Genomic DNA, 27,596 nt, shown 5'->3' with positions numbered 1-27,596 from the left:
ATTGTTAACTTTGCAATTTAACATGTGCTAAATGAAAGTGAAAATAAGGTGTGAACTGGAAGGCCAACAGTCAAGTCCTGGCAGCCCACAAACATCATAGCATAGTTCATAGCAGTTCGATGAATTTTCCAAACATTGGTATGCAGTGAGAGTGTAAATTGAACGTGTGCAAATTGAAATTGAAATGTAAACAAACAAGTATGGCATTGAATGTGTAAATTCAGAAAGTGTGTGAGTTGAAAAGAAGTAGGCTATTGGAATGCCTGCTTCAAACTGGCTCAACATGCTGGCTCTCCTTTTTCTGACAAACTCAACGTCTCAGGTGCTTTTTCATGCATGTGATTGGTTGCTGAAGTGAACCAGATGATTGATGCATTTAATTAGTACTTATCTGACTTTGAGGCACAGCTTTCATTCCTTGCTTTTATACGCTGGATGTCAGAGTCCTTGAAATTCTAATGGAGATAGGCCACAACGCCTTCTTCAGATTGTGTTTATGAATTAATGACATTTGCAATGGCAGTCTTGAAACAAAGTTATTGGATGATGTTATGGAAAACTTTTACCTTATTTTTTCCACTTATTAGATGCCCCTAGTTTGTCTACCATTGGTCATGTGAACAAGGTATTTAACAGAAATTACAGTCACAAGTAAATGCTACATCCAGGGCAGCACCAGATTACTTCAAAAAAGCTGCATTCTCTGATGGTTTGTTCTGAAAATAAATCCAAATGGAGATCTTCTTCCATCCTGACATAACACATATCATTATGGCCCCAGCTTTTTTTTTTTTTTTTGAGCTGTGCCCTAACCAAACTCTTCATCGGCAGGTTGCTGCTGATTGTTTTTTTCCAACCCCCATCTTATAAGAAGCCAGAAGCTGATGACCTTGAGAATGCAGCTCCCAAGATCAGATTGGCACATATGCTCCTCCATCACAATAAGGTGATGATTCAGAGCGGAACACTTGAGAGTTAGCATCTTATCTTACATCAACAAGACCTTAATATCTGTATGTGTGTGTGTGTGTGTGTGTGTGTGTGTGTGTGTGTGTGTGTGTGTGTGTGTGTGTGTATGCTGCTGTGTGCTAATAATGACAAGTAGCATTAAAAAACTGCAGTACATTTAAATTGGAAATTGATTATTCAAACTGTTTTAATCACTATATGTACAATTTTATCACAGGAAAAAGACTTGTAATAATGAATAAGAGACTATCAATAGTGTTCCTTACTTTTTCTCTCAATTCTGTCTCTCTTCACTGCAAATAGACTTTAAATAGCAAATTAAATTAAAATGAAAATGAAACAATTCTGATTAGAAAAGTATGTCAGTGGTTTTGAAATTACCCCACAATTCGATGATTAGTTGTTGTTTTTCACTATTTTCACCAGTTCAGTACAAACATTCATGTAGCACAAACAGTTGTAAAAGATTTCAAATACATTAGTTTCATTACTGTCAGTGGTTTCCTATAGGCATACGCCGCAGGCAGTTGTAGGCTTGTGCAAAGTGGTTAATGTTCAGAGGGTTGCCATCCAGACGGATGTCCTCCAGGTTATAACGAATGAAGGTGCGATCATGGCTGTTGCAAAAGGTGTCTTCATGTAGAAACTGGATGTTGTTGTTCTGTGAGGTAGAGTTCACAACATTTATTCTTTATAAAGTAAGCAATGTTAACTTACTGCTGAGTTTTATGATCACACATTTTCACTTATTTTTTTCCACCTGTAGTTGTAACCTTGAATAAGAAATCAAGAGACATTCCTTACTGGTAACATTTTAATTACCAACTATTTCAGAGGTTTCTAGTTTACATTTGGTTTTAATTATTTTACTAATTTATAATTTATTATAATTTATTAATTATTAATAATTTATAATAATTTATTTTATTTTAATTATTTAATTATAATACATATTTTAATAACTGGGTTATTTGATGACATATTCAAACAATAGCTAGATAGATAGATAGATAGATAGATAGATAGATAGATAGATAGATAGATAGATAGATAGATAGATAGAGTAGCAAATAAGTTAATGTTGATTAAGTTATGGACTGTCTTGCTTTGAATGATGAAGGGGAATAGAAAAATTGAAAAAAAAAGAAAATAATCTCAGCAACATAATAATTTTCATTTGTGCCCTCACCTGTAAGTGTAACACTCTGAGGCTCAAGGGTAACGGTGTTGGAATGTAATCCAGTTTATTGTCAGATAGATACACAAATTCCAGCTGGTTCATATCCTGCAGAGTTTGAAAAAAGAAAAGGTTGCTTGCTTATTCAAAAAGCAATTTTTATCAAGGTCCACAAGAGAGAGCTACACTCTCAGTGAATGTGAACTTTTTTTCATCAGAGACATAATATCTACAAGAGAAAACATCAATTAATGTTGGACCTTGCCTGATCTAGCTTTATATAATGAAGGAGGAAAAAAATATTTTGAGAAATATTGTCATTGTTGAACAGTGACTCTTGTTATACAACGAAACAGAATTCATTGGCGTTCTTCTTCAACCATTGAAGCCAAATAAATGTAATTAAAGGAAATGTGAAACTTCTGGAAATGCCGCCAGGTATTATTTTCTTGCCTGCTTTTAATTATTGAAATGATGCATGAGCTGATTATTATGCTCAACTTTGACTGAGCGTGCTCTTCAGTTTGTGGACCAGATTTGTGAATCACACATCCAGTACTGCATGCCAGTTACTCTTATGCCAATAACATCATGGACTTTATTTATCTTTTCTATATGCAAAGTGCTTACAGTAAGACTGATTAACCATGACATTATAAAATATAAGCATGCAATTGTTAAAATCCAAAATAGAAATTTCATAGCTAACAATTTAAAGCATGAATCCTTTATAGGGAATGTATATGCTCAGTCTCTACCTTGAACATTTCTAAATGGATCCCCCGGCTTATCAGCCTGTTGTTGCGTACATCGATGTGCTTCATAGTGGTCGGAAGCTCCGGCATCACCTGCAGTTTGTTATCTGCTAACACGATCACTTTGAGCTGTTGCAGAGAACGAAACACATCTTCATCCATCTCTGCGATCTGGTTCCCAGTTAGATCAATGGACTGGAGCTTCTCTGATTTAAACAAATAAAAACATTTTACACTTTATTTTAACTTCAGTAAAATGTATGTTGACTAGATTTCTGTTTGTCTTCTAAAGAAATGCTCACTGTGGTTCATGAAGTCTCTCTCCTTGATATGCGTGATTTTGTTGAAGCGTCCATAAAAATGTGTTGTATCTTTTGGCAGGGGTGGAATCTGTACCAAGCCCGCATCATCACAGTACACACTCTCTCGGATACAAACACACAGCAAGCAGGTAGGCATACCTGGACATGGATACCATTTTAACACATCATATTTAGACCAATGTACTGTAGAATGGTAGCATTTATTGCCATAAATTGTACTTCCAATGAAGAATAATTAGATAGCACTGAAGGACTAAAAGAAAGGGACTGTGGGTTGGAGGGAATAGAGGGTGATGGGGGGCATTTATGATTTTTCATTTATTTTTTTCAGAAACTATGATGAAATACATACTCCACTCTTGTGTTTGGTTTACCTGTGCCTGTGTCGTGGCCAAAGAGTCCTGGACCCTTGAAGTCCAGGGTCACAGGTGGTGGTGCCGGGGTTGACATGACCTCCTTTTCTTCCTCTTCCTCAGTTAGTGGCTGGCTTTTCGGTGAGGGGTTATCTGGTGCTACAGTGCCCACTTCAATCTGTCAGACAGACTTGTTTCATTTAATATTACTATGAGAACCATTGCACATTTTCCTGGTCATTAGTTGTTGTAGTCAGTGGATTTTCGCCCTACATACATAATCAGCCCCTTAAATCATGTGGTCTAGTGTAATTGTTCTTTCCCAGAGACATTGCAATAAATCACAGGGAGGTTATTGAAGCAACATGTGAAATTCTCCTGAATGAATCATTAGGACAAGTCGTCCTTTTTGTTGTTTATTTGGTTGTGTAACTCCTAAAATACCGCTGAAGAAGAAAATTGAACTAAAAAGCATGGACCATTTTTGGAGAGGTCGTGCGAGTTAGTGAATGAACCGAAACCAGTGGCAGGCTGAGCACATAGTTGCTGTCCCATGAGAGGATGAGAGGAGTCTGACATCCTTCTACTCCCAACCATGTAACCAATGCAAGTTATGCCACAGAGGACAAGTTGTGTGGGGAAAATGAGTAAATCATTAGCTGAGGCCTACATTCTTTTTTGAGGTTGTGATCGTTAAATCTAACTGAACCAAAAAGAACATAAGTTAGTCCTTAAAAAAAAAAAGAAAACAACAAACAAAAATTATGACAGGGAGCCAGGATTTTGCTCGACCTAAGGTCAGAGTTAAAATATCTCACTTTCAGAGAGATATGGGGACTCTTGATTTTTTAACTTACAATTCCATCCATCCATCCATCTTCCCCCACTTATCCAGAGCCAGGTCGCGGGGGCAGCAGCCGGAGCAGTGAGACCAAGACCTCCCTCTCCCCCGCCACATGGTCCAGCTTCTCTGGGGGGACCACAAGGCGTTCCCAAGCCAGCCAGGACGCATAATCTCTCCAGCATGTCCAGGGTCTTCCCTGTGGTCTCCGTCCAGATGCCCCCGATACCCCCCAGGAGACTTCCTGACCAGCTGCCTGAGCCACCTCATTTGACTCCTCTCTATGTGACCAAACTTCTCAACCTAACTCTATGGGAGAGTCCGGCCACCCTGCAGACGACACAATCTTTTCCTTTTGGTCACTACCCACAGCTTGTGATCATGGGTGAGGATCCACTGGTAAATTGAGAGCTGCGCCTTTTGGCCCGGCTCCCTCTTTGCTACGACAGACCGGTACAGAGTCCGCATCACTGAAGACACCACACCAATCCACCTATCATTCTCCTGCTCCATCTTTCACTCACTCGTGAACAAGACACCAAGATACTTGAACTCCTAAACCTGGGAATGGGCCTCTTATACTGATCTGGAGTGGGCATTCCACCTGTTTCCGGTCGAGCACCATGGTCTCGGATTTGGAGGTGCTGATCCACATCCCGGTTGCTTCACACTCAGCTGTGAACCGTTTCAGTGAGAGCTGGAGAGCATGGCCTAATGAAGCCCACAGAACCACATCATCTGCAAAAAGCAGAGACTCGATCCTGGGGCCACCAAACCGGATCCCCTTGACACCCTGGCTGCGCCTAAAAATTCTGTCCATAAAAGTTATGGACAGAATTGGTGACAAAAAACTCTCACCAGGAATGGGTCCGACTTGCAACCAGTAATGCGAACCAAGCTCCAACACTGATCATACAGGTACTGAAAAGCCCGCATGACGAGGTTCGGTACTCCATACTCCCAGAGCAAACCCCACAGGATTGCCCATGGGACATGGTGGAATGCCTTCTCCAGATCCACAAAACACTTGTAGAATGGTTGGGCAAACTCCCAGGCCCCCCGCAAGGACTATGGCGAGGGGACAGGGCTTGTTCACTGTTCCACGCCCAGGTCGAAAACCACACTGCTTCTCCTTGATCCAAGGTTCAACGACCCAGCACTCTCTTCTCCAGCACTACTAAATAGACCTTACCAGGGAGGCTGAGGAGTGTGATCCCCCGTAGTTGGAGCAAACCCTCAGATCCTCCTTTTTAAAAAGGGGAATCACCATCCCGGTCTGCCAGTCCAATGGCACTGTCCTGAACATCCACTCAATGCGGCAGAGGTGTGTCAACCATGGTAGCCTTACAGTATTCAGAGCCTTGAGGAACCCAGGGCAGACCTCATCCAACCCTGGGGCGGACCACCAAGGTCCCCCCCTCTAGCTACCGCCCAGCTCACACTGCACTTGACCTTCTTGGGACCTCCTTGGCCCTTCCTGTGAGTGGTGAGCACAGGGGAAGAAGGCCCCATGCCGTACCGTCGGGCTATGCCTGGCAGAGCCCCTTGGATGAAGGCCCAGCCACCAAGCACTTGCCACTGAGCCCTGCCCCTGGGCCTGGCTCCAGCAGAGGCCTGGTAACCTACGTCCGGGTAAGGGTCCAAAGATTGTCTTCTTCATGAGGGTCTGCTGTGCCACACGTTGTCTGGTCCGTCACCTGGGACCTGCTTGACTTGGGTGAACCTTCCAGGGTCATAAAGCCCCCACAAACATAGCTCCAAGGATGACAGGGACACTTAAACCCCTCCTCCACATTTAGGTGGCAGTTCACGGAAACTTACATTTTTCAGTGGAAAAATAACAAAGGCAGGCAGAAGTCTGTGGTTTTCCGGGTATCTCCAGCTTGCTTTATATCCAAACGTTAGATATACCTTTTGGCAAGCAAGGGTATTTCATAGTTGCAAAATAACCAAAGAATATGGATGAAAAATAGTGTAGTGGGATGGTGAACCCTAATCAGAACTGCAGAACATTAAAAAAAGAAGAAAAAAATTGTGGATTGGATGATGATTCTTGTAAATTCCTTTCAAATACTGCTTATTTTTGCAGGGTATTTTTGCAGTTTTTATGACTAATTATAATCTGACTTCATGATATGAAATGAAACAGCAGTGAGCAAATTTACAATAGAGGACTTAATTTGCTCACTGCTGTTTCATCTTTTTGTAGTTCATGTGAAACAAAATCAGGGCATGAAAAAGCAGGTGGAAAAAATAACCAAGATCTTAGAGATGACACGTTAATGTATGATAGAAATTTCCTTTCAAATATTAACTACTCAGTTATAATCAAACAAAGGGTTAGGACGAAGAAAGGTTGAAAGAAGACAGAAAAATTGCCAAGACATGTGAATGAGAGAGTAAATGGCTTTCTGAACGCCGCCTCTCGCCCATTGGCTGCCAGGATAGACTCCAGCATCCTCCGCAACCTTAAGCAGGATATGGATAGATTGATAACTGAGATATCAAGTCTGCAGAAGTTCAATCCCAAAACAGAAATTGCTCTAAAATCTCAGCTGATATCTGCTTGAAAGCATATATTCAAAAGATCTTCCCACTGCACATGTCAATTAACAAAGATTAATTTTGGTTGGTTGGTCTCTAGCAATTGATGACCCCGCTTAGGTCTGGATAATTTGTGAGGGAGGGCGACATAAGACTAAAAAGACATAAGTTTGCTGTGTTAAATACTCTCTTAGGGCTGCTTCTGTTGGCAGGAGGCAGTTGTTTGGATTATTATATTTCCTCATCTGGTGCCTTTATGACAACTCCAGCAGAAAGGGAAGCCAGGAATTTGTCCACTACTTCTGTTAAAATGTTATCAAAATCCTGGGGAAACTTGTTCCTCCAGACCTCAGAAAGAAAGTCTTCCAGGCAATTATAGAAGACTTCTTAACTAAATCAACCCATCTTTTCAGAATTTAAGGCTCAGTTTTCACCAAAATACAGGGCCTTAACATCAATGGGATTTTCATATCTCAAGGGGTGAACCTACTCCCCCCCTGAATGTTTGCGTCTCTGAATATGGCCAAAGTATGTGGGAATATTTGGTTTCCATGTGGCCACACTGTCTTCCACACTGTTGTAACAGGGTTAATTTACTTTTAATGTGGTGTGTAATAAAGAAAAAAGATCACATTTTTCCAGCCAAATTCTATCCATATCATCGGGATTGTGGATGAGTGTTTTGTTTTTGCCACAGTGAAACACCCATTCCCCTGTGATGTCCGCATCCAGTTATTTTCTCCATACTGCCCTGATATATTAAGTTCTACTCCCTTTTCACTTGAATGAATGACTCCCGGAAATATTTACATTTTATGTGTTAAGTGCATGCTTCAGATAATATATTCGATAAATGTCACCATATCTAGTATATCTTTGCCCTTCTCATGTATCGCTGATGTTTTATTATTTGCCCCTAAGGTTTCAATAGAATTCTTGAATTCCCTCCCCTGGCCCCTTGTTTAGCTTCCTAGCAGTAGATTCCTGAGTGGAATAGTGTGAGAAAAGAATAATGTATGGCATGCCTTGGTCTAAACACCATGATGGGCACACTCCAAACCTGCAGTGGTTCAGAGTCTGGCTCCTGCCTCCTCAGAACAATTAAATTGACTATCCACTCAGTGAAACAGACACAGCCCACCTACCAGTTGGACCTGTCCAACCTTCCGCTCCTAACTTCCATCTCCACTCCATCAATGAGTTGGTCCATCATGCAGAGATTGAACCTGAAAAAGGCTTTGGGCCATGACAGGCTCAGACGCAGGATGTTCAAAGAAAGCTCCATTCAGCTCTCACCAGTTTTAAATAGGCTGCTCCAATACCTTCACGTCTCTTGTTGTGTAAAAAAGGTCCCAATCCCCATAAAACACATGAAAAGGAACCTCGATCTATCCCTCTATCTATCCTGTGCAAATGCATAGACAGGATGGTATAGATTCATCAAGGCGAAGACTGCTACATGGTGGTGGATAATTTAGTTTTAGGCCACAAAAAAAGAATAAAGTGGTTGAAATGTATGTTTTTGATTTTAATTTCTTCATGACTACATTTATAATTCTCTCTTTTATTAACCCTCCTCCTCAGTCCATGAAAAAGTCATCCAACATTAAAATGGTCGATGGAATGTTAACTGCTGTGGTAGAAGACGAACTGGATCCCCTTTTTTGTCCATAGTGCTTATTATGGAAAGGATGTAAGTCTCACATTTTAAGATGCTGTTACTGAAAATCTGGACTCTGCACACCACCACACAAAGACGTCTGTCATTCACACAACACACTTGCACGGTTTACAAAAAAAATAAATGAGAACACCTATATTTGAACTGTACAGCCCATTAGGGATTAGGAAAGACTGATGATGGCTTTTAAGATTACATTCTTGGTGAGGGTATGTAAGTTACTTTCAGATGTGCAACAAACAATTACATCCCCACAAGGATGGGCTTAAAGTATACAAAGTCTGCATTACTGTTGGCACTTCACCGATCTGGCTGTCGATATCTCTGCTCATCTTTCCTCACATGCAAACAACATCCTGAGACACCTCAACTACTTCACTTTGGGCAGGATCTCTTCCCTGGCCCAGAGAGTATAGCCCACCTTTTTCTGTCTGAAGAGCAATAAAGCTGATTAGGGGTATTGTTTGGGCCCAGGCATTACTGTTAATGCCATCTGTAACTCACCTCACAGAGCTGTTGGTCAATATATACTTGCTAGACAGTCTTCTCAAACAACCTAATCAGAAAGTACGTATTTTTAGGTCAAGCAGCCTCATCTTTTCATTTTGGCTGGCTTTGAGTAAGAGGCCTGACTGCCCTTTTTTTCCCTCAGGGAGACTTGAAGGTGAAAAGTATTGTCAATTCATCAAAAACTAAATAAATACACTGTGATGTACAGCAAAAACTGAGATAAAACTCACATTATATCAATAAACCTTGAGATCTATGGATAACTGTCACTTAAATAATAATCAATTTAGTGAACTCAATTACAATTTACTTTATTGGCATTTTTAGTGGTTTAAATTTTACCTTAATAATAACAGTGTCCAATTGTTCAATTTGCAGGTGATAAGCTGACTATAATCTGTAAATGAGCATAACCACTGCAGAAGAGAAGAATGATCCAAAACAACCCAGTAAAAGGATATTTTTTGTTAAATTTGGTTTTTCATTATCTTTTAGTCAAGCTTAAAATGTTTTGTTTCCTCTTGGTACTGTTTTGCCAAGTACTTGGTACTGTTAAGAACTGGTTTGTTTGTTGGTCTGTTTGTTTCTGTATCTGTATGTACATATTAATGTATGTGTGTATGTACGCATGCATATATATTCATTTACCTGTTTGCAAATTTTCCATGATTGCTTTTCAGTTTTAGGCTTCCCAATGGAGTTCCCAATTCAGTTCCTACTGTTTATATGTCTCGCCGTGAATCTGTCATTGGACCATCTGTCAGTGCCAGGCTTTTTCAGCAACCAAATTAAGGATGTGAAAAGATTTAAGTAAAACCCATAATCAGGCAGTTTATATATGTTGACTGCAGCAAAATCTCAAAATCTGTCCGAAATAGCACGTACTACTGAAATGGAGTATCAAGAAGAGACTTGTTGGCTAAATCGCTACACTTGAATTTCACTTACTTATTTGTTCTTGCAGATGAAGCAGAGAGTTCATCCAAAGGATTGTAATTATTTGGACTACTTCAACTGCAGTTGAAACCCTGCTAAAGATATTATTTTTCTTCCCCCAACAGACAGATTATTGTGATGTAGTGGCAAATCCTATAAATCAAAACATAGAGAAACATCTGATTGGACTGCTGAACATAAATTCTAAACAGAGCTATAATGCACTCAAGGCTCACAAAGGCCATATTGACATCAAATTACCTAGACCACATTTAGAGGTGGTCTAGGCTCCACTGAAGAACTTCCCAATCAACTGATTTTCTCTGACTGATTTCCAAGTCCATATTCATTTGGCTTGCTGTGGTTACATAATTTTTATTTTTCACTCCATTGAAATCCAATTATTGGAATGACATTCAAGATTTCGGTAAAAAAAATGAAAACAAACGAATATGCCAGGTTTCCTATTTGGAATTTTGGAAAGTCACACCTCAATCATGAGAGCCAACTAAATGTTTATATGTGTGTACGTTTGTCTGTCTGTGTGTGTGTATAGACACACACATCGGTGTGTGTATGTATATACCCCCCATATATATATATGCATAAAATCAAAAAATATAATATTTTAACTTGAATAATATAATAATTTGTCTGATAATTAACAACAATGTTTTTTGTTTGTTTTTTTTTTGTTTTTTTTTGCTTGGTTGACTTGAAAAGTCTTTTTTTTGGGATGATAATCAAAGGGACACATTCACTTCAATTTGAGTTGATATTAATTTGAATCTTAACGCCATATCTGTAATGGAATTATTATCAATTTCATTATTATTATTATTTTGCTGGCATCACTAATGTGATGTGAAATTGACCATTTTATAGCCCCCAATTTTTTTTTCCCCTCTATTTTAACTAAGGGATTGTCGGAAACCTTTTGTCCCTATAATTGTCGTGCATCTGTGGTTTAATGTCACTTCTCGGACATACAAAATGCATATCATGAAATAAAATGAAGTAATAAGGCATATATTCACATCACTACTTGTCAGTGCAATCACTTTGTTGAGAAATAAAGACCAAAGGCTGAATAGTGGTTAAAAGATGAGTCGAGCAGTTTATCTTAAACTTGTATTTAATTATGCCTTTCATAAGATAATCTCCTTCCTTCAGGCTAAACTCTAACTTCTGCTTTGAAAACATGTATGTGTTCTGTTCACGTGAGATTCTCTTCTGAATATCTGTGACTTCATTGACACGGTCTGCACAAAATATTGTTCTATCAGACTAAGCAGTGGAAGCTGAAAAGGGAGGAGTGTTGTATGGTTTTCAGGGAGAAGTTGAGAAAGGGTCTGGATGGTGAGGGAGAGCTTCCAGATGATTGGACAACTGCAGCTAGTGTTATCAGGGAGACGGGTAGGAGAGTACTTGGTGTGTCATCTGGAAGGAACGTAGATGAGGAGACTTGGTGGTGGAATGAGGAAGTGCAGGAGTATATACAGAGAAAGCGGTTAGCAAAGAAGAAGTGGAACACTGAGAGAACTGAAAAGAGCAGACGGATACAGGGAGATACAACGTGAGGTAAAGATAGAGGTAGCAAAGGCAAAACAAAGGGCGTACGATGACTTGTATGTTCGGTTGGACAGTAAGGAGGCAGAGAATGATCTATACAGGTTGGCAAAACAGAGAAATAACGATGGAAAGGATGTACAATAGGTCCGGGTGATTAAGGATGGAGAGGGAAATGTATTTACATGTATTGACCAGAGAGGATGGAAAGAGTTCTTTGAAGACCTGATGAATGTAGAAAATGAAAGAGAGATAAGGGTAGAAGAGGTGAATATTGTAGACCACAAAGTAGCAGAGATTGGTAAAAGAGAACTGAGCAAGGCATTGAAGAGGATGAAGAGTGGAAAGGCAGTTGGCTCTGATGATATACCCCTGGAGGTGTGGAAGTGTATGGGAGAGGCAGTGGTAGAGTTTCTGACATGTTTATGCAACAGGATCTCAAAGTGAGAAGATGCCTGAAGAATGGAGACAAAGTGTGATGGTGCCCATTATTGAGAATAAGGGGTTGTGCAGAATTGCAGCATCTATAGAGGGATAAAGTTGATGAGTCATACAATGAAGTTATGGGAAAGAGTAGTGGAAACTAGTCTGAGAGCAGAAGTCAGCATTTGTGAACAGCAGTATGGCTTCATGCCTGGAAAGAGTACTGCAGATGCAGTATTTGCTTTGAGAATGCTAATAGAGAAGTACAGAGAAGGCCGGAGGGAGCTGCATTGTGTTTTTGTAGACCTAGAAAAAACATATTACAGGGTGCGTTTAGAGAAGCTCTGTAGGGGTAACAGAGAAGTTCAAGGTGGAGGTGGGACTCCATCAGGGATCAGCTTTGAGTCCCTTCTTGTTTGCAGTAGTGATGGACAGGCTGACAGATGAGGTTAGACAGGAATCTCATGGACCATGATGTTTGCAGATGACATTGTGATCTGGAGTGAGAGCAGCTAACAGGTAGAGGAAAATCTAGAGAGGAGGAGGTATGCGCTGGAAAGGGGAGGAATGAAAGTTAGTCGCGGCAAGACAGAATATATGTGTGTGAATGAGAGGTATTCGGGTGAGGCTACAGGGAGTGGAGATCAAGTGGTTGGAGAATTTAAGATACTTGGGATCAACAGTCCAAAGCAACAGAGTGTTGAAAAGAGGAAAAGAGACGGATTCAAGCAGGTTGGAATGGGTGGAGAAATTGTCAGGGGCACTATGTGATAGAAGACTATCAGCCAGAATGAAAGGAAAGTGTACAAGACAGTGATGAGACCAGTGATGCTGTATGGACTAGAAACAATTCCAATGACAAAATGACAGGAAGCATAGCTAGAGGTTGCAGAGATGAAGAAGTTGAGGTTCTTTTTGGGAGTGACCAGGATGGATAGGATCAGGAATGAGTCTATCAGAGGGACGGCACATGTTGGATGTTTTGGAGAGAAGGTCAGAGAAGCCAGACTGAGATTGTTCGGTCATGTACAGAGGAGGGATAGTGAATATATTGGTAGACGGGGGCTGGAATTGGAGCTGCCAGGCAGGAGGTCTCAGGGAAGACTAAGGAGAAGATTTATGTATGTAGTGAGAGAGGATATGAGGGTAGTTGGTGTGAGAGAGGAGAATCCAGAGAATAGGGTTAGATGGAGAAAGGTGATCGCTGTGGCGACCCCTGAAGGGAAAAGCCTAAAGGAGAAGAAGAAATTTTAACTACGACAAATTGTAATAACTAATCCAAACGTCACTACCTATCATTTCCTTTGTCCCCCCCCCCCAAAAAAAAATTGTCTTTAATCACATCAAATAAAATAAAATAAAGTATTCTGAAAGGAGTTATTAAATTTTGGACAAACATAAACAGATTCCTTTTCAGAGACATTTGGAGATAGTGATGAAGTCACCCATAAACCCAAAACCCACAATTGGGGATTCTGGCAAATTCTGTTAAGCTCCATATTATGGCTGTCAAAAAATCAAACTGAATTAACTGAATCAATCCTATTATTGGCCATAAATCCCACAACATGAATTTGGAAGAAAAAGGGGGGCAAAGATTACCTGTATTTTTCAGACATGGTCAAAAATCATCAGTCAAATGAAGTTCTAATGTATATTTGCTACATTGGAAGACAGATATATATTCATATAAACATGCATACATATATTTACACATGGTATTTTTTTTTAACTTTTTTTTTTTTTTTTGTTAAAAAAGGATCCACCCTTTCTTACCTCTTGGTCCAAGTCGTCATAATCATAAACCTTGTCGTTCCAGCTCTCCCAGTCCATCTCATTGGTCAGGTCATAGTTTTCCAGATCAAATACATCTACTGGCTCACCTTGAGGGGCTGACATGCCAGGACGAGGGGCCAGGAGAGCAAGAGCCAAGACAAGAGCTATCACTGGAGACTGCAGAGACATCCTCAGCTCAGCCATGGAAACCCCCTCCTAACATCAAGAGAGTAAAGGTTAATGGTCTCCACCTTGGTCCCAGTGCAGTTTCAAAGCACTTTTCACTAGATTTAATTTTGACTTTTACCTACTCACACTACAATGGCAGCTGGACTGCCATGCAAGGCATTAGACTGACAATCAGGAGCAACTGGGGGATGACATTAAGAGCGGAGCATCAACGGCTAAACTACAGATTGGAGGAGCACCTGCTCACCTAACTGAGCCACAGTCATGTTTTACGTACTGATGTGATTGATTTAAAGCAGGACAAGGCTGAAGTCTTTGTCTAACACTTAAAATGTTTGCAATAAGAAGGAAAGCTTGTGTATTCAGTTGGTCTCAAAAATGTTTTATTCTGTTGTTTTTTTTTGTGTTTATGTGTGAGTGTGTGTGTGATGTTTAATGATATTTGATTCTGAATGTAAAAATTAAAAAGGAATAAAATGTGAGCAGTGGAATGTAAAAGTATTAATTTAAATCCAAATATGAGAGAAGGGGTCAGTAACATAGCTTAAAGCCTATTACATTTTCTGCACCAAATGAAAATGAGTTATGGTTAGCTAATTAAAACTTTAAAGAAATTGAAATGTGGAGATGTTTCTTAAATCAGTCTAAAGTAAAGTTCATAGTTGATGACAAAATATTGCCCTTAATAATAAAATGACTGCAACCAAGGTTTCTCGTCAACCCCGAGATAAGCGCAGGTCAAATATCAGTCAATTTAAAGTTATGGATCTTGTGATAAACATACTAAAACAAAGAGGAAAAAAGGGGCAAAATATAATATCATCATTATATCATCATATTGTTCATTATTATATAATATGTGAGACACCTCTAAGAAACCCTTATTCAAAAATGGTGTGTGAAATATCTTTTATTTCAAAGGTTTTAATGGACTATTTGAGAAACTTTTTTTTTTTCTCACGTCAGCTGGTCAAAGAAAAAAATCTTTGGGCAGTTGTACATTTGAGAAAATGAGAGGAAAAATAAATTTAATATGTCTCTATATGTGCAAATCCCTCGAAACACCTGAATATGATTGTGCAAACATTTCTTTTGTAAGGCAGATCTGAGGGAGCACCCGTTCTTATTGTGAACTAAGTGGGATTACTGGATTGCATACATTTTAATGATTAGTTCTATAGGCTATTAATATGTTAGACCAGACATTATCTAAGTCAGCCACCAGGTAAGGAGCCTCTTTTTATACCTGATTTATCTGCCCACTGCCTCAAACATGGAACATGGAAATGTATGGACATAGTCTAAAATCTATTCCACTCCAGCCTCTGGAGTAGTAGTGGTATTTCAAGTGGATGTGGTTTAAGAAAGCCATGCCAAAGAATTCCACTGGCCTTGAAAACCAAACATAATTGCCAATAGAAGAGAATGCAGTAGGTCTTTCTCTGAGGACAGGCCCCAGCAGAATGTAAACTTTTATTTTCATCAATATTTCAAATAGCACAGATGTCTCTTTTCCTTTTTTGAAAGGTCTGGATGAATGAATTTTTGTTCTACAATCTTTTAACAGGCCTCTTTAGAAACAAATAGAACAAAGAGGGGCTTATTACATAGACAAACAAATCTAAAACATCTTGAAGGGAATGAGGGTCATCACACTCCTTTGGAGGCACACTGCCATACCCAGGGTCAGTGTCAAAGAATCCATGTATTAATTGATTGATTTAGTTCACAAGGATTAAAAGGTAATAATACATTTCTAAATGGTATGTTTTGAGTATATATCATCATTTTCATCATATACTAAGAAAGAGTATATGCACGTATATGTATCTATGTATATTTAGTTGTGCTCAAAATACTAGCAGTGTTTTTTTTTTTAATGAGCAAATCTTAAAATCTTTATGATATATATGTACATTTTTTTTATTTCCATTCATAGAGGACACTGCACATTATATTTTACATCAAAACATGAAGAAAAAGTATCAATATTTTAATTACTTTACAGAAAATGAATGAAAAATGATATTGGGCTATTCAAAAACATAGAAGTGTCTGCCTTTTTCATTACAAACCAAAATATTCATTCAATAAACTGTATAAGCACTGTTTTTGACGACCGCTTCACATCTGTGCCGCATGAAATCAACCAACTTCTGGCACCTGTAAACAGGTATTCTGGCCCAGAATGATTTGACAACCTTCAACGATTCCTCAGCATTTCTTTGTTTTGCCTCAGAAAGAGCATTTTTGATGTCATCCCACAAGTTTTCAATTGGATTAAGGTCTGGGGACTGGGCTGGCTATTCCATAACTTCAATTTTGTTGGTCTGGAACCAAGATGCTGCTTGCTTATTGGTGCATTTGGGGTTGTTGTCTTGTTGAAACACCAATTTCAAGGGCATTTCCTCTTCAGCATAAGGCAGTATATTCTCTTCAAATATTTTAATATAAGCAAATTGATGCTAATCCATGGGTCTGGTATGTGATAATTAGGCCTGACACCATAGTCAGAGAAACAACCGTATATCACGCATGCTTCACGGTCTTCAGAATGTACTGTGGCTTGAATTCAGCGTATGAGGGTCGTCTGACAAACTGTCTGTGGCCCTTCGGCCCAAACAAAACAATCCTACTTTCATCAGTCCAAAAATGTTTCTCAATGTCTTTTTAGGCCAGTCGATATGTTCTTTGGCAAATTGTATCCTCTTCAGCACGTCGTTTTTTTTTTTGACGGTAGAACTTTGCAGGGGCTTCTTGCCGATAGATTAGCCCCACACAAGCATCTTCTGATTGTCACAGTACTCAGAGCTAACTTCAGTCCGTCTCTGATTTCCCTGGAGCTGATCATTGGCTGAGTATTTGCCATTCTGGCTGTTGTTTGATCCATTCAAGCCAAAAAACAGAGATTGATCTGGTTATTCATGTTGGACTATTATTTTGAACACAACTGAATCTATATCTAAATCTATATCTATAGTCTCTCTCTCTCTCTCTCTCTCTCTTTCTCTCTCTCTCTCTCTCATATATATATATATATATATATATATATATATATATATATATATATGTTTGTGTGTGTGTGAGTGTGTAATCCTTATTGTTATTGTTAGTATTCTGTTATCGATTTTTATCCCTGTTGTCTATTTTCATCCCTGTTTTTGTCATTCTGTTATCTAACTTCATCTGTTGTTGTCATTTTGGTTTGCTATTTTTATCCTTGTTGTTGTCATTCAGTGATTTATTTATTTATTTATTATGTACCCTTCTTATTCAGTTCTCATCCTGTTTCTTTCTTTCCTTGTTCTTGTTATTATGTTATCTGTTCCTATCCTTTTTACTGCCTTCTTCCTTTTATTCGTCTCTTCTATTTATATTTATATTCATATGGATTGACATTGTTATTGTGCTGCAGTGCCAAACAAATTTCCCCCGTGGGGATCCATATAGTATTAACGTATCTTATATCAAGGATAAGGTAAAATATTGTAATTCTTAATCCTGGTAGTTTGCTTTTTTTTGTCCCTGGTAACACCTAAAAAAACAAAACAAAACAAAACTGTGCTGAACCTTTGCTGCTGTCTTTTTCCACCAGACCATTTTGAAGAAATCAGAATTATGACCATGCCAGCCTGCCCAGCTTGCTCTTCTCCTTTACTTTCACAGCAAAAATCGCACAAAGAATGGGGCGAGTTTAAGAAACAGATGGATAATTTTCCCCATCTGGAACCTGGCACAAAGTCTGTTTTGTACACATGATTTGAGCTCTACTCATTATTCCAATTATGAGCTGTCATCCTTGCCTTTTCTTGATATATCTGAGCACATGACATAAAGATAATCAATTATACTGCTGGGAGTAAACATTTATGATTTATGAAAGGTTCATGAACACTGCTTACTCATCCTGCCTGGTTGAAGTCAACTGAAATAATTTGGATATTATAAAATTGGATATTATAAAACTATATATGAATACTATTCTATTTTAAATATAAAATTATGTATATATGATATATATATATATATATCATGGACATCTTGATTACTTTGATTACTGTACTGAAAAGAGAATCACTTGCAGTGCAGTGGACAATGTCTCACATTACATAATTGGAAAAAGCTGTTGTCATGTGAAGGGACAAGTGTTGATGGCACGCTCAAGGTCCATGATACATTACCAAGTACCTTTTAGAGGCTGAAAGCATGAGGTCATTTTCTTTTGCACTTGTACATCCTGAACTTATCGTGTAAGGCATTTCATCAATTATCAGGGTAATTTGTCAACCACCGGCACAGCTGCCTCTCTCAGGTCCCCTCCCTTATTACTGATCCAAAGAATTCTTGTTGGCAGTTTGTTCCGAATGGCAGTGGAATGTTTACTTTAAGAGCTGACATGACTCTGTGAGTATTTGCCTGCTGGAACAACTTAATGCAAGACTGCAAAGATCCAGGGGTCTTGACCCTGTTGCCACCTACATCCATTCATAAATTGACACATTATCTTCTCTAATGCAAACAATAGCTGCGGTATATTTAAATGATGGTCATTAGAGTCAAAGGATATCATCCTGCAGACCCATAACATGCAGCATGTCATTACGTAGTTAAAGTTTACTACATGTTAAAACTGAGGAAACAGTTAATTACTCCTGAGACGTCCCTGCACACAAAGAGAATCAGAAATTCTAGCAGCCATTATACCCACCAACAGCTACACTAATGTGGCCCATATCTATGGAATCCATAAGTACAGTAAGGTTGATTATCTATAAATTTAAGATTTTTTTTCTTAAGAATGCTTTTCATGTTCCCTTAACAAGATAATTAGTAGCAAATTAGACTTTTGTGCATCAGAATCCATAGCATCAGGATTGAATGAAAAAATAAATACATGTATTTATATTTAATGAGGACTTAACTTACTGCTTTGTTTCCGCTGTGTGGTTTTGATGAGTTCACAACCGATTCTTCCACTCCTTTAACTGTTCTCTGTTGCTTCCTCCCTGAGGGCACCCAGACTGGTTCCAGTGTCTCATCAGGCCCTGTTGTTCAATCTTGGCCTCAGTGTGGTGTCTGCACAAAGAATCATTATGAGGGGAGTTGACAGGGAAGAAACTCATTGGGGTGGGAGTGGGAGGGTTGGGGGCAGGTCATTTCAGTCAATGTGTACTCAGCTGTCCAAAGTGGCTCCCCAAGAAGTCTGCACACACACACACACACACGCACACACACACACACACACACACACACACACACACACACACACACACACACGGACACATTTGCACATGCACACACACACATCTACATCCACATACACAGCACTACTACTGAAACACAGAGGGATTAAGTGATAGCGTGGCTCAAAGAGAAAGTCCCTTTTTCAAAGAGCAAGTCAATTGTTAAACTAAGTCATTTAGTGATTAATAAGCGTGTCAATATTCACTGGGAAATAAAAAAAAAGAAAAGAAACCTTGAAGCTGCCTGAACCTCTTTGATAAATATTTTAATTCCTTCCCCAAAAATATTTTAATGAAAATATATATGCATACAAGTGCTATGATCCTTCAGTCAAAATCTAATACAAATCTTTATTACAAATCTGTCACATATCAATATGAGGTATATGTATTTATCTATTTTCTGACACATTTTTAGAACAAAATGGCATTATGGAACACAACTGCCTTTATAGGCTACAATTCAAATAAACCAATTCAACATTATTTTCCTCTAATGTAGTCAGGTATGTGAAATGAATATGTCTGCGGAAAATCCTCCCAAAAAACAAGGAAAAAAAAGATTTTTTATTAATTTCAGTCCACTATTTTGTGTTGAAATAAACCTGATAGGAATTTGATATTTGTCTATGCCATCCATCAAGTGTAAGGTCAATAGGGCAGAAGCCTAAATAGAGGGACCCAGACTTCCCTCTCCCTTTCATAGCCAATCCCGAATGTCCCTGGTCTTCCCTGGGACCTCTTCCCGGTAGAGGTGACCAGAACATCTCACCAGAGATGTGTCTTGGAGGTATCCTGGGAGATGCCCAAGCTACCTCATCTGGCAGGTCTCAATGATGAGGAGAAGAAGCTCTACTCAGAGCTACTTCAGGATAGCTGGACTTCTCACCAAATTTCTAAGGAAGAGTCCAGACTTCATGCAGATGAAAACTCGTTTTGGCTGTCTTTAACCATAGTATTGTTCTTCTGCTATTGTTCTTCTGAGTTCGTGACCATTGCTGAGGGTGAAATGTAAAGTGTGCAAAGAATTAAAGGGAATACTTAAACAACACAATATAACTCCAAGTGATCCCGTTATATTTTGAGCAGTATAGATAGACTGGTATATTGAGAGCTTTGGCTTTTGGCTGAGCTTCTTCTTTATCCCACGACCAATAGAAAAAGTCTGTATTACTGCTACTCCAGGTTTCCCTCACTGGTGAACAAGAGCATGAATTTCTACAACTCCTCAATCTTTGGTACAAAATCATCTCTGATCTGGAGAGGGTATGCCATTTAATTTATTTATTTTTTTGGATGAGAACCAAGGCTTCTGATTTGGAGGTGCTAGTTTTCACTTCACATTTCACATTCTGCTACAAACTTCTCCAGTGAAAGCTGGAGGTCATGGTCGGATATAGCCAACAGAACCACATCATCTGCAAAAGAGGCCCAATCCTGAGGTCATCAAACTAGATCCCCTTAGGGTACCTAGGCTGCAAAATAAAATTCTGTCAATAAATGTTTTACAGAATCTGTGACAAAGAGCAGCTCTGGCAGAGTCTACATCAACAATGCACATCCAGCTCTGACACCTGTACCACAGTGACCGAATGGGCTGTATCAGAACATGTACAGGACTCACTAGTTCCGATTCCTTCTCCAAAATGCTTTCTCCTCTACAAAATACAGGTAAACGGGTGAGGCAAACTCCCATGCACAATCAAGGAACCTGTGGAGGGTATAGAGCAAGTCCACTTTTCCATAACCAGGACTGAAAACCAAACTGTTCCTTCTGAATTTGAGCTTTACCCTGTTCTCCAGGGAACCCAGGGATCAACCTTAAATATAAGAAGTGACATGCATAAGTTTCTTTAGTGATATTTTGTGGGGCTTCAATAATAGTTTCAGCTTATTGAGACACCTCCAACAACTGCACTGTTTGTGTATTTTATGCCAAAACTCAACCCAACATTCTCTCTACATTGGGGCAAATAGATTCATAATTACAGAGACACTACTTTTTACGGAGTCTTCCTTGAACACAGAATAACAACACACAACGCACATGATTTGCATGGCAAGGAGTGATAGAAATGTTACAGGGTTTATTTAATATAGTATATTAAAAGGAAGAAAATTTGTAGAACTAAAATTTGCATTCTTTTTTTTTCATCTGTACACTCCTATTCCATCCTCCATTTGCTCTTCATTCCGTTCCACATTCTTCATTCTGTCACTTAAAATCCACTCATGAAGAAGCTATTGAACCCCTTCTGAGTAATGCAGGAAAAGCTGACAACTTCGATATAAATTCCTCATGTACATGCTTACTCAAGGTTTGTCAGTTGCTGAGAAGAGAGTTAAGAGGGAACAAGGTCTGTTTAGCTACTTGCTCTGCTGCTATTTTAATAGTAATTTAAAAGGAAAGAAAGAAAAAAAGGTTGAGGAAAAAATGCTGGGGTTTTGTTTTCTGAAACCTTGCCTGCTGAGTGCTACGTTAAGTACCTGACCTTGGACTTGGTACTCCAGTCAGATGAATGGGTTATAACACAGAGCAGAAAACAAAATAAAGAATAGAACAAATAAAAAATATAGATAATTGGAAAGATTTGCAACTTGTGCCCCAGAAGACAGCCTGAGCTATGCTGCTTGTTTCTGAATCACGGTTCAGATATAAAAAAAAACATAATTCGGTGTAAAACTAAACCATGTAACGAAGTCTCACGTGTGATTAAATTGAGCACAACATGTTTCATACAATGATCAGAAAATTATTTGCCCCAAAATCCTTGTGATCCCACCAACAACCAGATAATTTTAATGGAATGTTATATAAGACATTGCTATATCCATCTGTTCTTTTTCTGATATTCCACATTAAATGTTTGCAGTGAAGCAGTGTAGCGGTTTATTATAGTACTAAACCTGTATAGCAGACACAACCTTGCAAACAAAATAATTCAGTTTCTTCAAATATTGCACTGAGTGACATTATTTTGACTGGGACATTTTTAAAGCATTAACATCTCTGATGACAGGTAGATAGACAGTCTCAACTCTCACATTATTTGGACATGTCATATTCTGATTCGGGAAGTGTTATCAGATTTCTAGACTGAACATTAATGGAAACAGTTATATAAAAATGTACAAATAATGTCCGAGGAAGTTCACATTGGCCTCACAGTATCTGCTTGCTGCTTGCTATTGATAAAATGAATCAAATAACAATAAGTACAGGGTGTTCACAGGATACTCAAATACAAGCTTGACATCTTGAGATCTCACACTCCATCATGACCCTGTGTGAAGGATAATCATTGTAGGCAATAACAACAACAATAATAACTGTCTTCTTCTTCTTCTCCTTTCAGCGAATCCCTTCAGTGGTTGCCACAGTGAATCACACTTCTCCATCTTACCCTATTTTCTGTATCCTTCTCTGTCACAACAACTAACTTCATATCCTCTCACTATGTAAATAAATCTTTTAACAACAATAATAACAACAATTCACAGTATCTTTGTTCATATAATGTGGCCTTGCTCTAAGCCAGTGTGTACACAGAAATACTGAAAAAAGTTTGAAAAATAAAAACATGAGGCAGAACTCCTTTCTAAGCCGTGTCTATTTCTCCGTCACTTTTATGTCCCTCATTATACAGAATAAACCACAGAGAACAGTTGGATGTGTGGAATAACAATGCTACTGGAACCTTAAAAGGCTGTTCTTCAGCAAAAACTAAGTCAGAAATAAGTACAACCAAAGGCATATGAAGATGGCATTTTAATATTAGTTGTCTTTCTCTCTCTCTCTCTCTCTTTAAACAAACAAAGACAAACAAATTGAACAAAAAAAAACAACAAAAAAAAGCAACTTCAAATCATTTCCCTTGAGCGACCATCAATCATTTTTTGTACATCAACAGGTAACCAACAATTTGCCCTGGCATTCAACCATAACATTCCCAAGGCTCTTGTGATATGCCAGAATTGCTGCCGGTAATCAGATTGGGGGAAATACTTGGGATCATGCTCTTAAATGAACGCGTGTATTAAACAGGTTGCCGTTACCAGAATAACCTCAGGCCTTTATTAACAACACAAAGAGTATTGGTCAAGGTGCCTTAACATTCCAACAAAAGTAAAGCATGGGTTGGTGCATAACATGAGTACCTGTATAGGATACTTACATGAACATATAATTTCAAGTGTTAAACTATGTGGGACTAGCAAAGATCAGACCAGGAAAGCAATGAATGCTTGGAAGACATTCCTCCAAGTCTCCGCACAACATAAACACATAAAATACAGCTGATAGGAAAAGAATATGGGAATAAAAATTAAAAAAAATCAATGACAGAGTGAGTGTGAGACTGCATGGCTGTATGTCTATTTGGCCCAGGGAGTCTGAGTGCTGTGTACTGTATAAGGTATAGAAAATGAACAAATGTGTATAATCAATCAATTAATCAATAGGTGGTAAAGTAGAATATTAGTAGACACTAGATTGTTCTCTAATTGCATGAGTGTCACAATATATTAGTAACTAGGTTCCTAGAGGACTCTACCACACAAATATGTCTGACGTCTTTATTTCTTTTAGCTTATTCCTTAGCTCATTTAGTGCTGTTGTACTCTTTATTCAGTAAAGCTGAATAATCCCAACAAATGTCTCTTATAAAGCACAAACAAGAAAAAATACACACTGCAGGTAAGGATGAATGATACTCCAGCATTTGAGGCACCCAGGTTTGTGTCAATTCACTGACCCTTTTCAACCTTGCGGTGAGGAAAGCACATTATTTTGAATTGTCAAAAGAGAGGATATGGTGCCTCAGGGGAGTAGTTCTTTTGCTGTTTTTTTTTTTTATTTATTTTTTTTTTATTGATTGCCCATTCCATTACAGTTGTTTGGCAGACACTTTTATCCAAAGGGACTAACAAGAAGTGCAATTCAGTTCCCAAAGATCCGAAGTACCATTTGTCGGAAGTCAGAAGTGACCATTGAACCAAATAGCCATCTCAGAACCATACACATACATACATTCATTTCATCCTTTTTTTTTTTTTTTTTTTTTTTTTTGGGTGGGGAGGTTGGGGGGTTTGTGCGATTAGTAGGGTAATGCTTGGTGAAGAGGTATCTTTTCAGCACAAAGCGAAAGGTGGGCAGCGACCCCGCTGTTATGAACTTTTTCCATTAATCTGGAACATCAGGGACGGCAGTCTCTTCAGCTGATTATTGCAAAAAGTATTCCTCAGTTTCGGCAGTCATTGTTTCTCATGTTGAGATTGACAAACCCACCCATGTGTTGACTGCATATGGATTGCATTCAGCTATATTTCTAGAGCGGTCCTGAAATGCACTGCTAATTTTAGACCAAGCATCCTGTTTCAGATCAGGTTGAGGGTTGGTTTGAGGCACTATACCTGTGACACATGTTTGAGTGTAATTATATTATTGGCCCAGACAAACGTCATCAGTGGAGTGCTGATCACCAGATGGGCATGAGAGTAGATCTTTGGTCCCTGTCCAGCTCTGACTGTTTCACTTTGCATGTTTACATAGTCTCATGCCTCACTTAAAAACGAAGGAGGCACAACTGAGCATCTAAAGCTATTGCATATCTAGTTTTTAAGTAAGAAATCAAAGTATTGTCAGAATGCTGTGAATTTTTCTGTGAATTGTTTAGTAGTTTATACAGAAAAACAACCCAAGCACAAGGAGTTTGGTACATGTCAATAAAATTGATATTTTATAAACTTTCATAAAACTGGTAGTTTAGTAGAAATATATCTGTCCCTGAAAAATTGTATATATATATATATTTATGTTAATGGAAACAGCAACTTAGATAAATGAGTATATGCTATTATTGTTTATTGTTAGATTTTGTCTGAAGGATTCTAACAAATTTGCAAATGACTGAGAACATATTTTAGCACATCCAATAATGATAACAGTGTCATCCATTTATTTTCCATCAGTGTAATTCTAAAGCAATTAAGTCTCATTATTTTTAAAGAGTTTCAAATTTTACAATACGTAAGAGAAACAGCAAGAACTTAATTTCATTTCATTTACTTATTTTTCATTTCCTTTGAGGGAATTAACAGGTAATTAGAAAGGATTTCAAACCCGGCCTATCTGGACACCTCTTGGTGAGTTTTTGATTTTTATTTCTTTTTTGAGTTGTCTGAAACAAAACATGACACTGCAATGCCCTCTGCTGTGTGATGTCTTGAGTGTTTTTTTTTGTTTTGTTTTGTTTTCTTTTTTTTAATTATTTTTCATTTGTAGGACACTGACCCCCGGAACAATTTGAAATAATTCATTTAACTTACAATTTGATTATTTAAAACGGAAATGCACAGTTTTGACTTTTCCACCATTCTTTTGGTCTCATAAAAAAAGAGATGTCAACAAGGCGCAATTGATGATAACAATAAGTGCGCATCACCACTTCTTTTTCACATCGTCATTTGAACCATATTTAGGTGCCAAACCATGCAGGTTATTGGGAAAGTGTGTTATTATTCATTCTGGTTAAAATCTGAATATCTTTATATCTAAGTATCTTAAAAAGTACCCACAACTGCTATTAATTTATTAATTTGTTAATTTATTTCTTAAGATTTCATTCACTTTTTTTTTTTTTTTTTCAGTAATGCTGTGGCTGCTTGTACAGAATGTTAAATATTCCACATGTGGTCTCCCAATGACAACTATCAATGGACAAGTTGGACATGGAACTGACTCAATGCAGAATGTTGATTATTTCCAGTGATATGTTGCCTTGTTTCACTGGCTGCTCAAGTATCACATGGCTTGATTTTTATTACCATCACATTCCAGGAAATATTCAAAGTGCATTTGTCTTGTCAGACATCATGCATGAATAATAGAGAAATAACATCCACATGCACATTAGTGTCCGCTCCATTTCACCACTTCTCCAACATGCTGGTCTTGCTTTACACTTAGCTTGACAGCACGTACAAATATAAATAAACACTCACCAGAGTGGTTAGGTGTGACCATGTTCGATGTTCAATATTAGCATGAAGACATCCCTTGTTTTGTTTTTTTTTCAGCCATTTCCAATTTATTGGAATAATACTTCAAATATTTGTTTTGTTTACCCGAGACTTTTGTATTTTATAAAAGTGTGCACATGCCCAATGGGCATCTTAATGAGCATCTTCACCACAACAAAGTTTTGTATAAATATGTAGATGCCATTTCATTTATTCGGTTATTTGTGTTGATAAAGGCAAGCACGAGTGTTCATTGATGCCACAAGTCAAAATTTACACACTGTTATTTGTTCATTCACATCATGTTTCTACTGTTTCTACTATGAGCAGCTTTACGGCATGGTCCCTGAGCCACAACAGTCGTGTAAAGAGCATCTGTGCAACCATCAAAGACCCTCTGTTTCTGCAACTAATGAAGTTTTTGTTTCTCCTGGAGAATCTCTGCAGGCAAAGTCAGCAACAACCTGACAGATGTGAGGCTTTGTGCGACCCGAGGCCTTGAAGCAGGCTTTGGTTTAACTAACCCACATGTCTTGGACTTGCAGTAAAGAAGCATTATCTCCACAGATGAATCCGATTTGCACTTCTATGTACAACAAGGTGTTGGCAGGTATGTTCCAGATAGGAATGCCAGTCTGTACTTAGTACACACTAACAGTGGAGTTTTGCTTTGAGGTTGAATGCAGATGCAAAAGGAAACTTTTTCTAGAAATTCAAGTTTAATCACAGCAAATCAAAACAAATCAAATCAAGCCAAATCCAATTTATATAGCACCAGTTCACAATAGTTATCTCATGACACTTTACAAATAGAGTGGGTCAAGACTATACTCAATGTGACGCAAAACTATTAACAGAGACTAACATTGTCTCAGTAGCTAGCCTTTGGTGAGGGAATCAAGGAAAAAATGTTTTTACCAGGCAGAAAGTCATGAACAGATCCAAACTCTACTGTCTCCACCGGTCAGGGTAAGATAGAGAAAGGAAGAGGGTGAGTCCAGTGAGGAGAGAGAGACAGTGAGGGAGAGAAACGGGGAAAGACAGAGACTCATTAGAAAGACCAAGAAAGAGTGAAAGGAGGACAGAGAGATAGAATGCAAAAATAGATGGACAGAGGCATAAAAACATGTTGAATTCATACAAATGCTTGAGGTTGTGCAACCCATCATTGTTACTTTCTTTCTTGAAGCTCTAAAATAAAATAAAATTAAGAAAAATAAAATAAAATAAAATAGAATAAAATAAAATAAAATAAGATGACAATGGTTTCACACAGATTCTTCCCAT

General features: G+C 38.4%; 1 protein-coding gene across 1 annotated transcript; it reads right to left on the bottom strand.

Moving 5' to 3' along the window:
- Positions 1 to 1,145: 1,145 nt before the first annotated feature.
- On the bottom strand, positions 1,146 to 19,122 carry optc (opticin). The gene is made up of 7 exons (XM_086168614.1): positions 18,973 to 19,122; positions 13,858 to 14,073; positions 3,599 to 3,755; positions 3,204 to 3,362; positions 2,905 to 3,107; positions 2,159 to 2,254; positions 1,146 to 1,630 (listed from the first exon to the last, which is right to left on the bottom strand). Exons 2-7 carry the CDS (start codon positions 14,059 to 14,061, stop codon positions 1,463 to 1,465), a joined length of 987 nt encoding a protein of 328 aa, XP_086024740.1. The 5' UTR covers positions 14,062 to 14,073; positions 18,973 to 19,122; the 3' UTR covers positions 1,146 to 1,462.
- Between the last annotated feature and the right edge of the window lie 8,474 nt (positions 19,123 to 27,596).

The sequence above is a fragment of the Fistularia commersonii genome, chromosome 21, assembly GCF_037954325.1.
Source record: "Fistularia commersonii isolate RoL2024-O1a breed Wild chromosome 21, RoL_Fcom_v1.0, whole genome shotgun sequence".
Classification (NCBI taxonomy): domain Eukaryota; kingdom Metazoa; phylum Chordata; class Actinopteri; order Syngnathiformes; family Fistulariidae; genus Fistularia; species Fistularia commersonii.
Note: the sequence above shows the minus strand (reverse complement) of the source record. Positions and strands in the feature narration are given on the sequence as shown.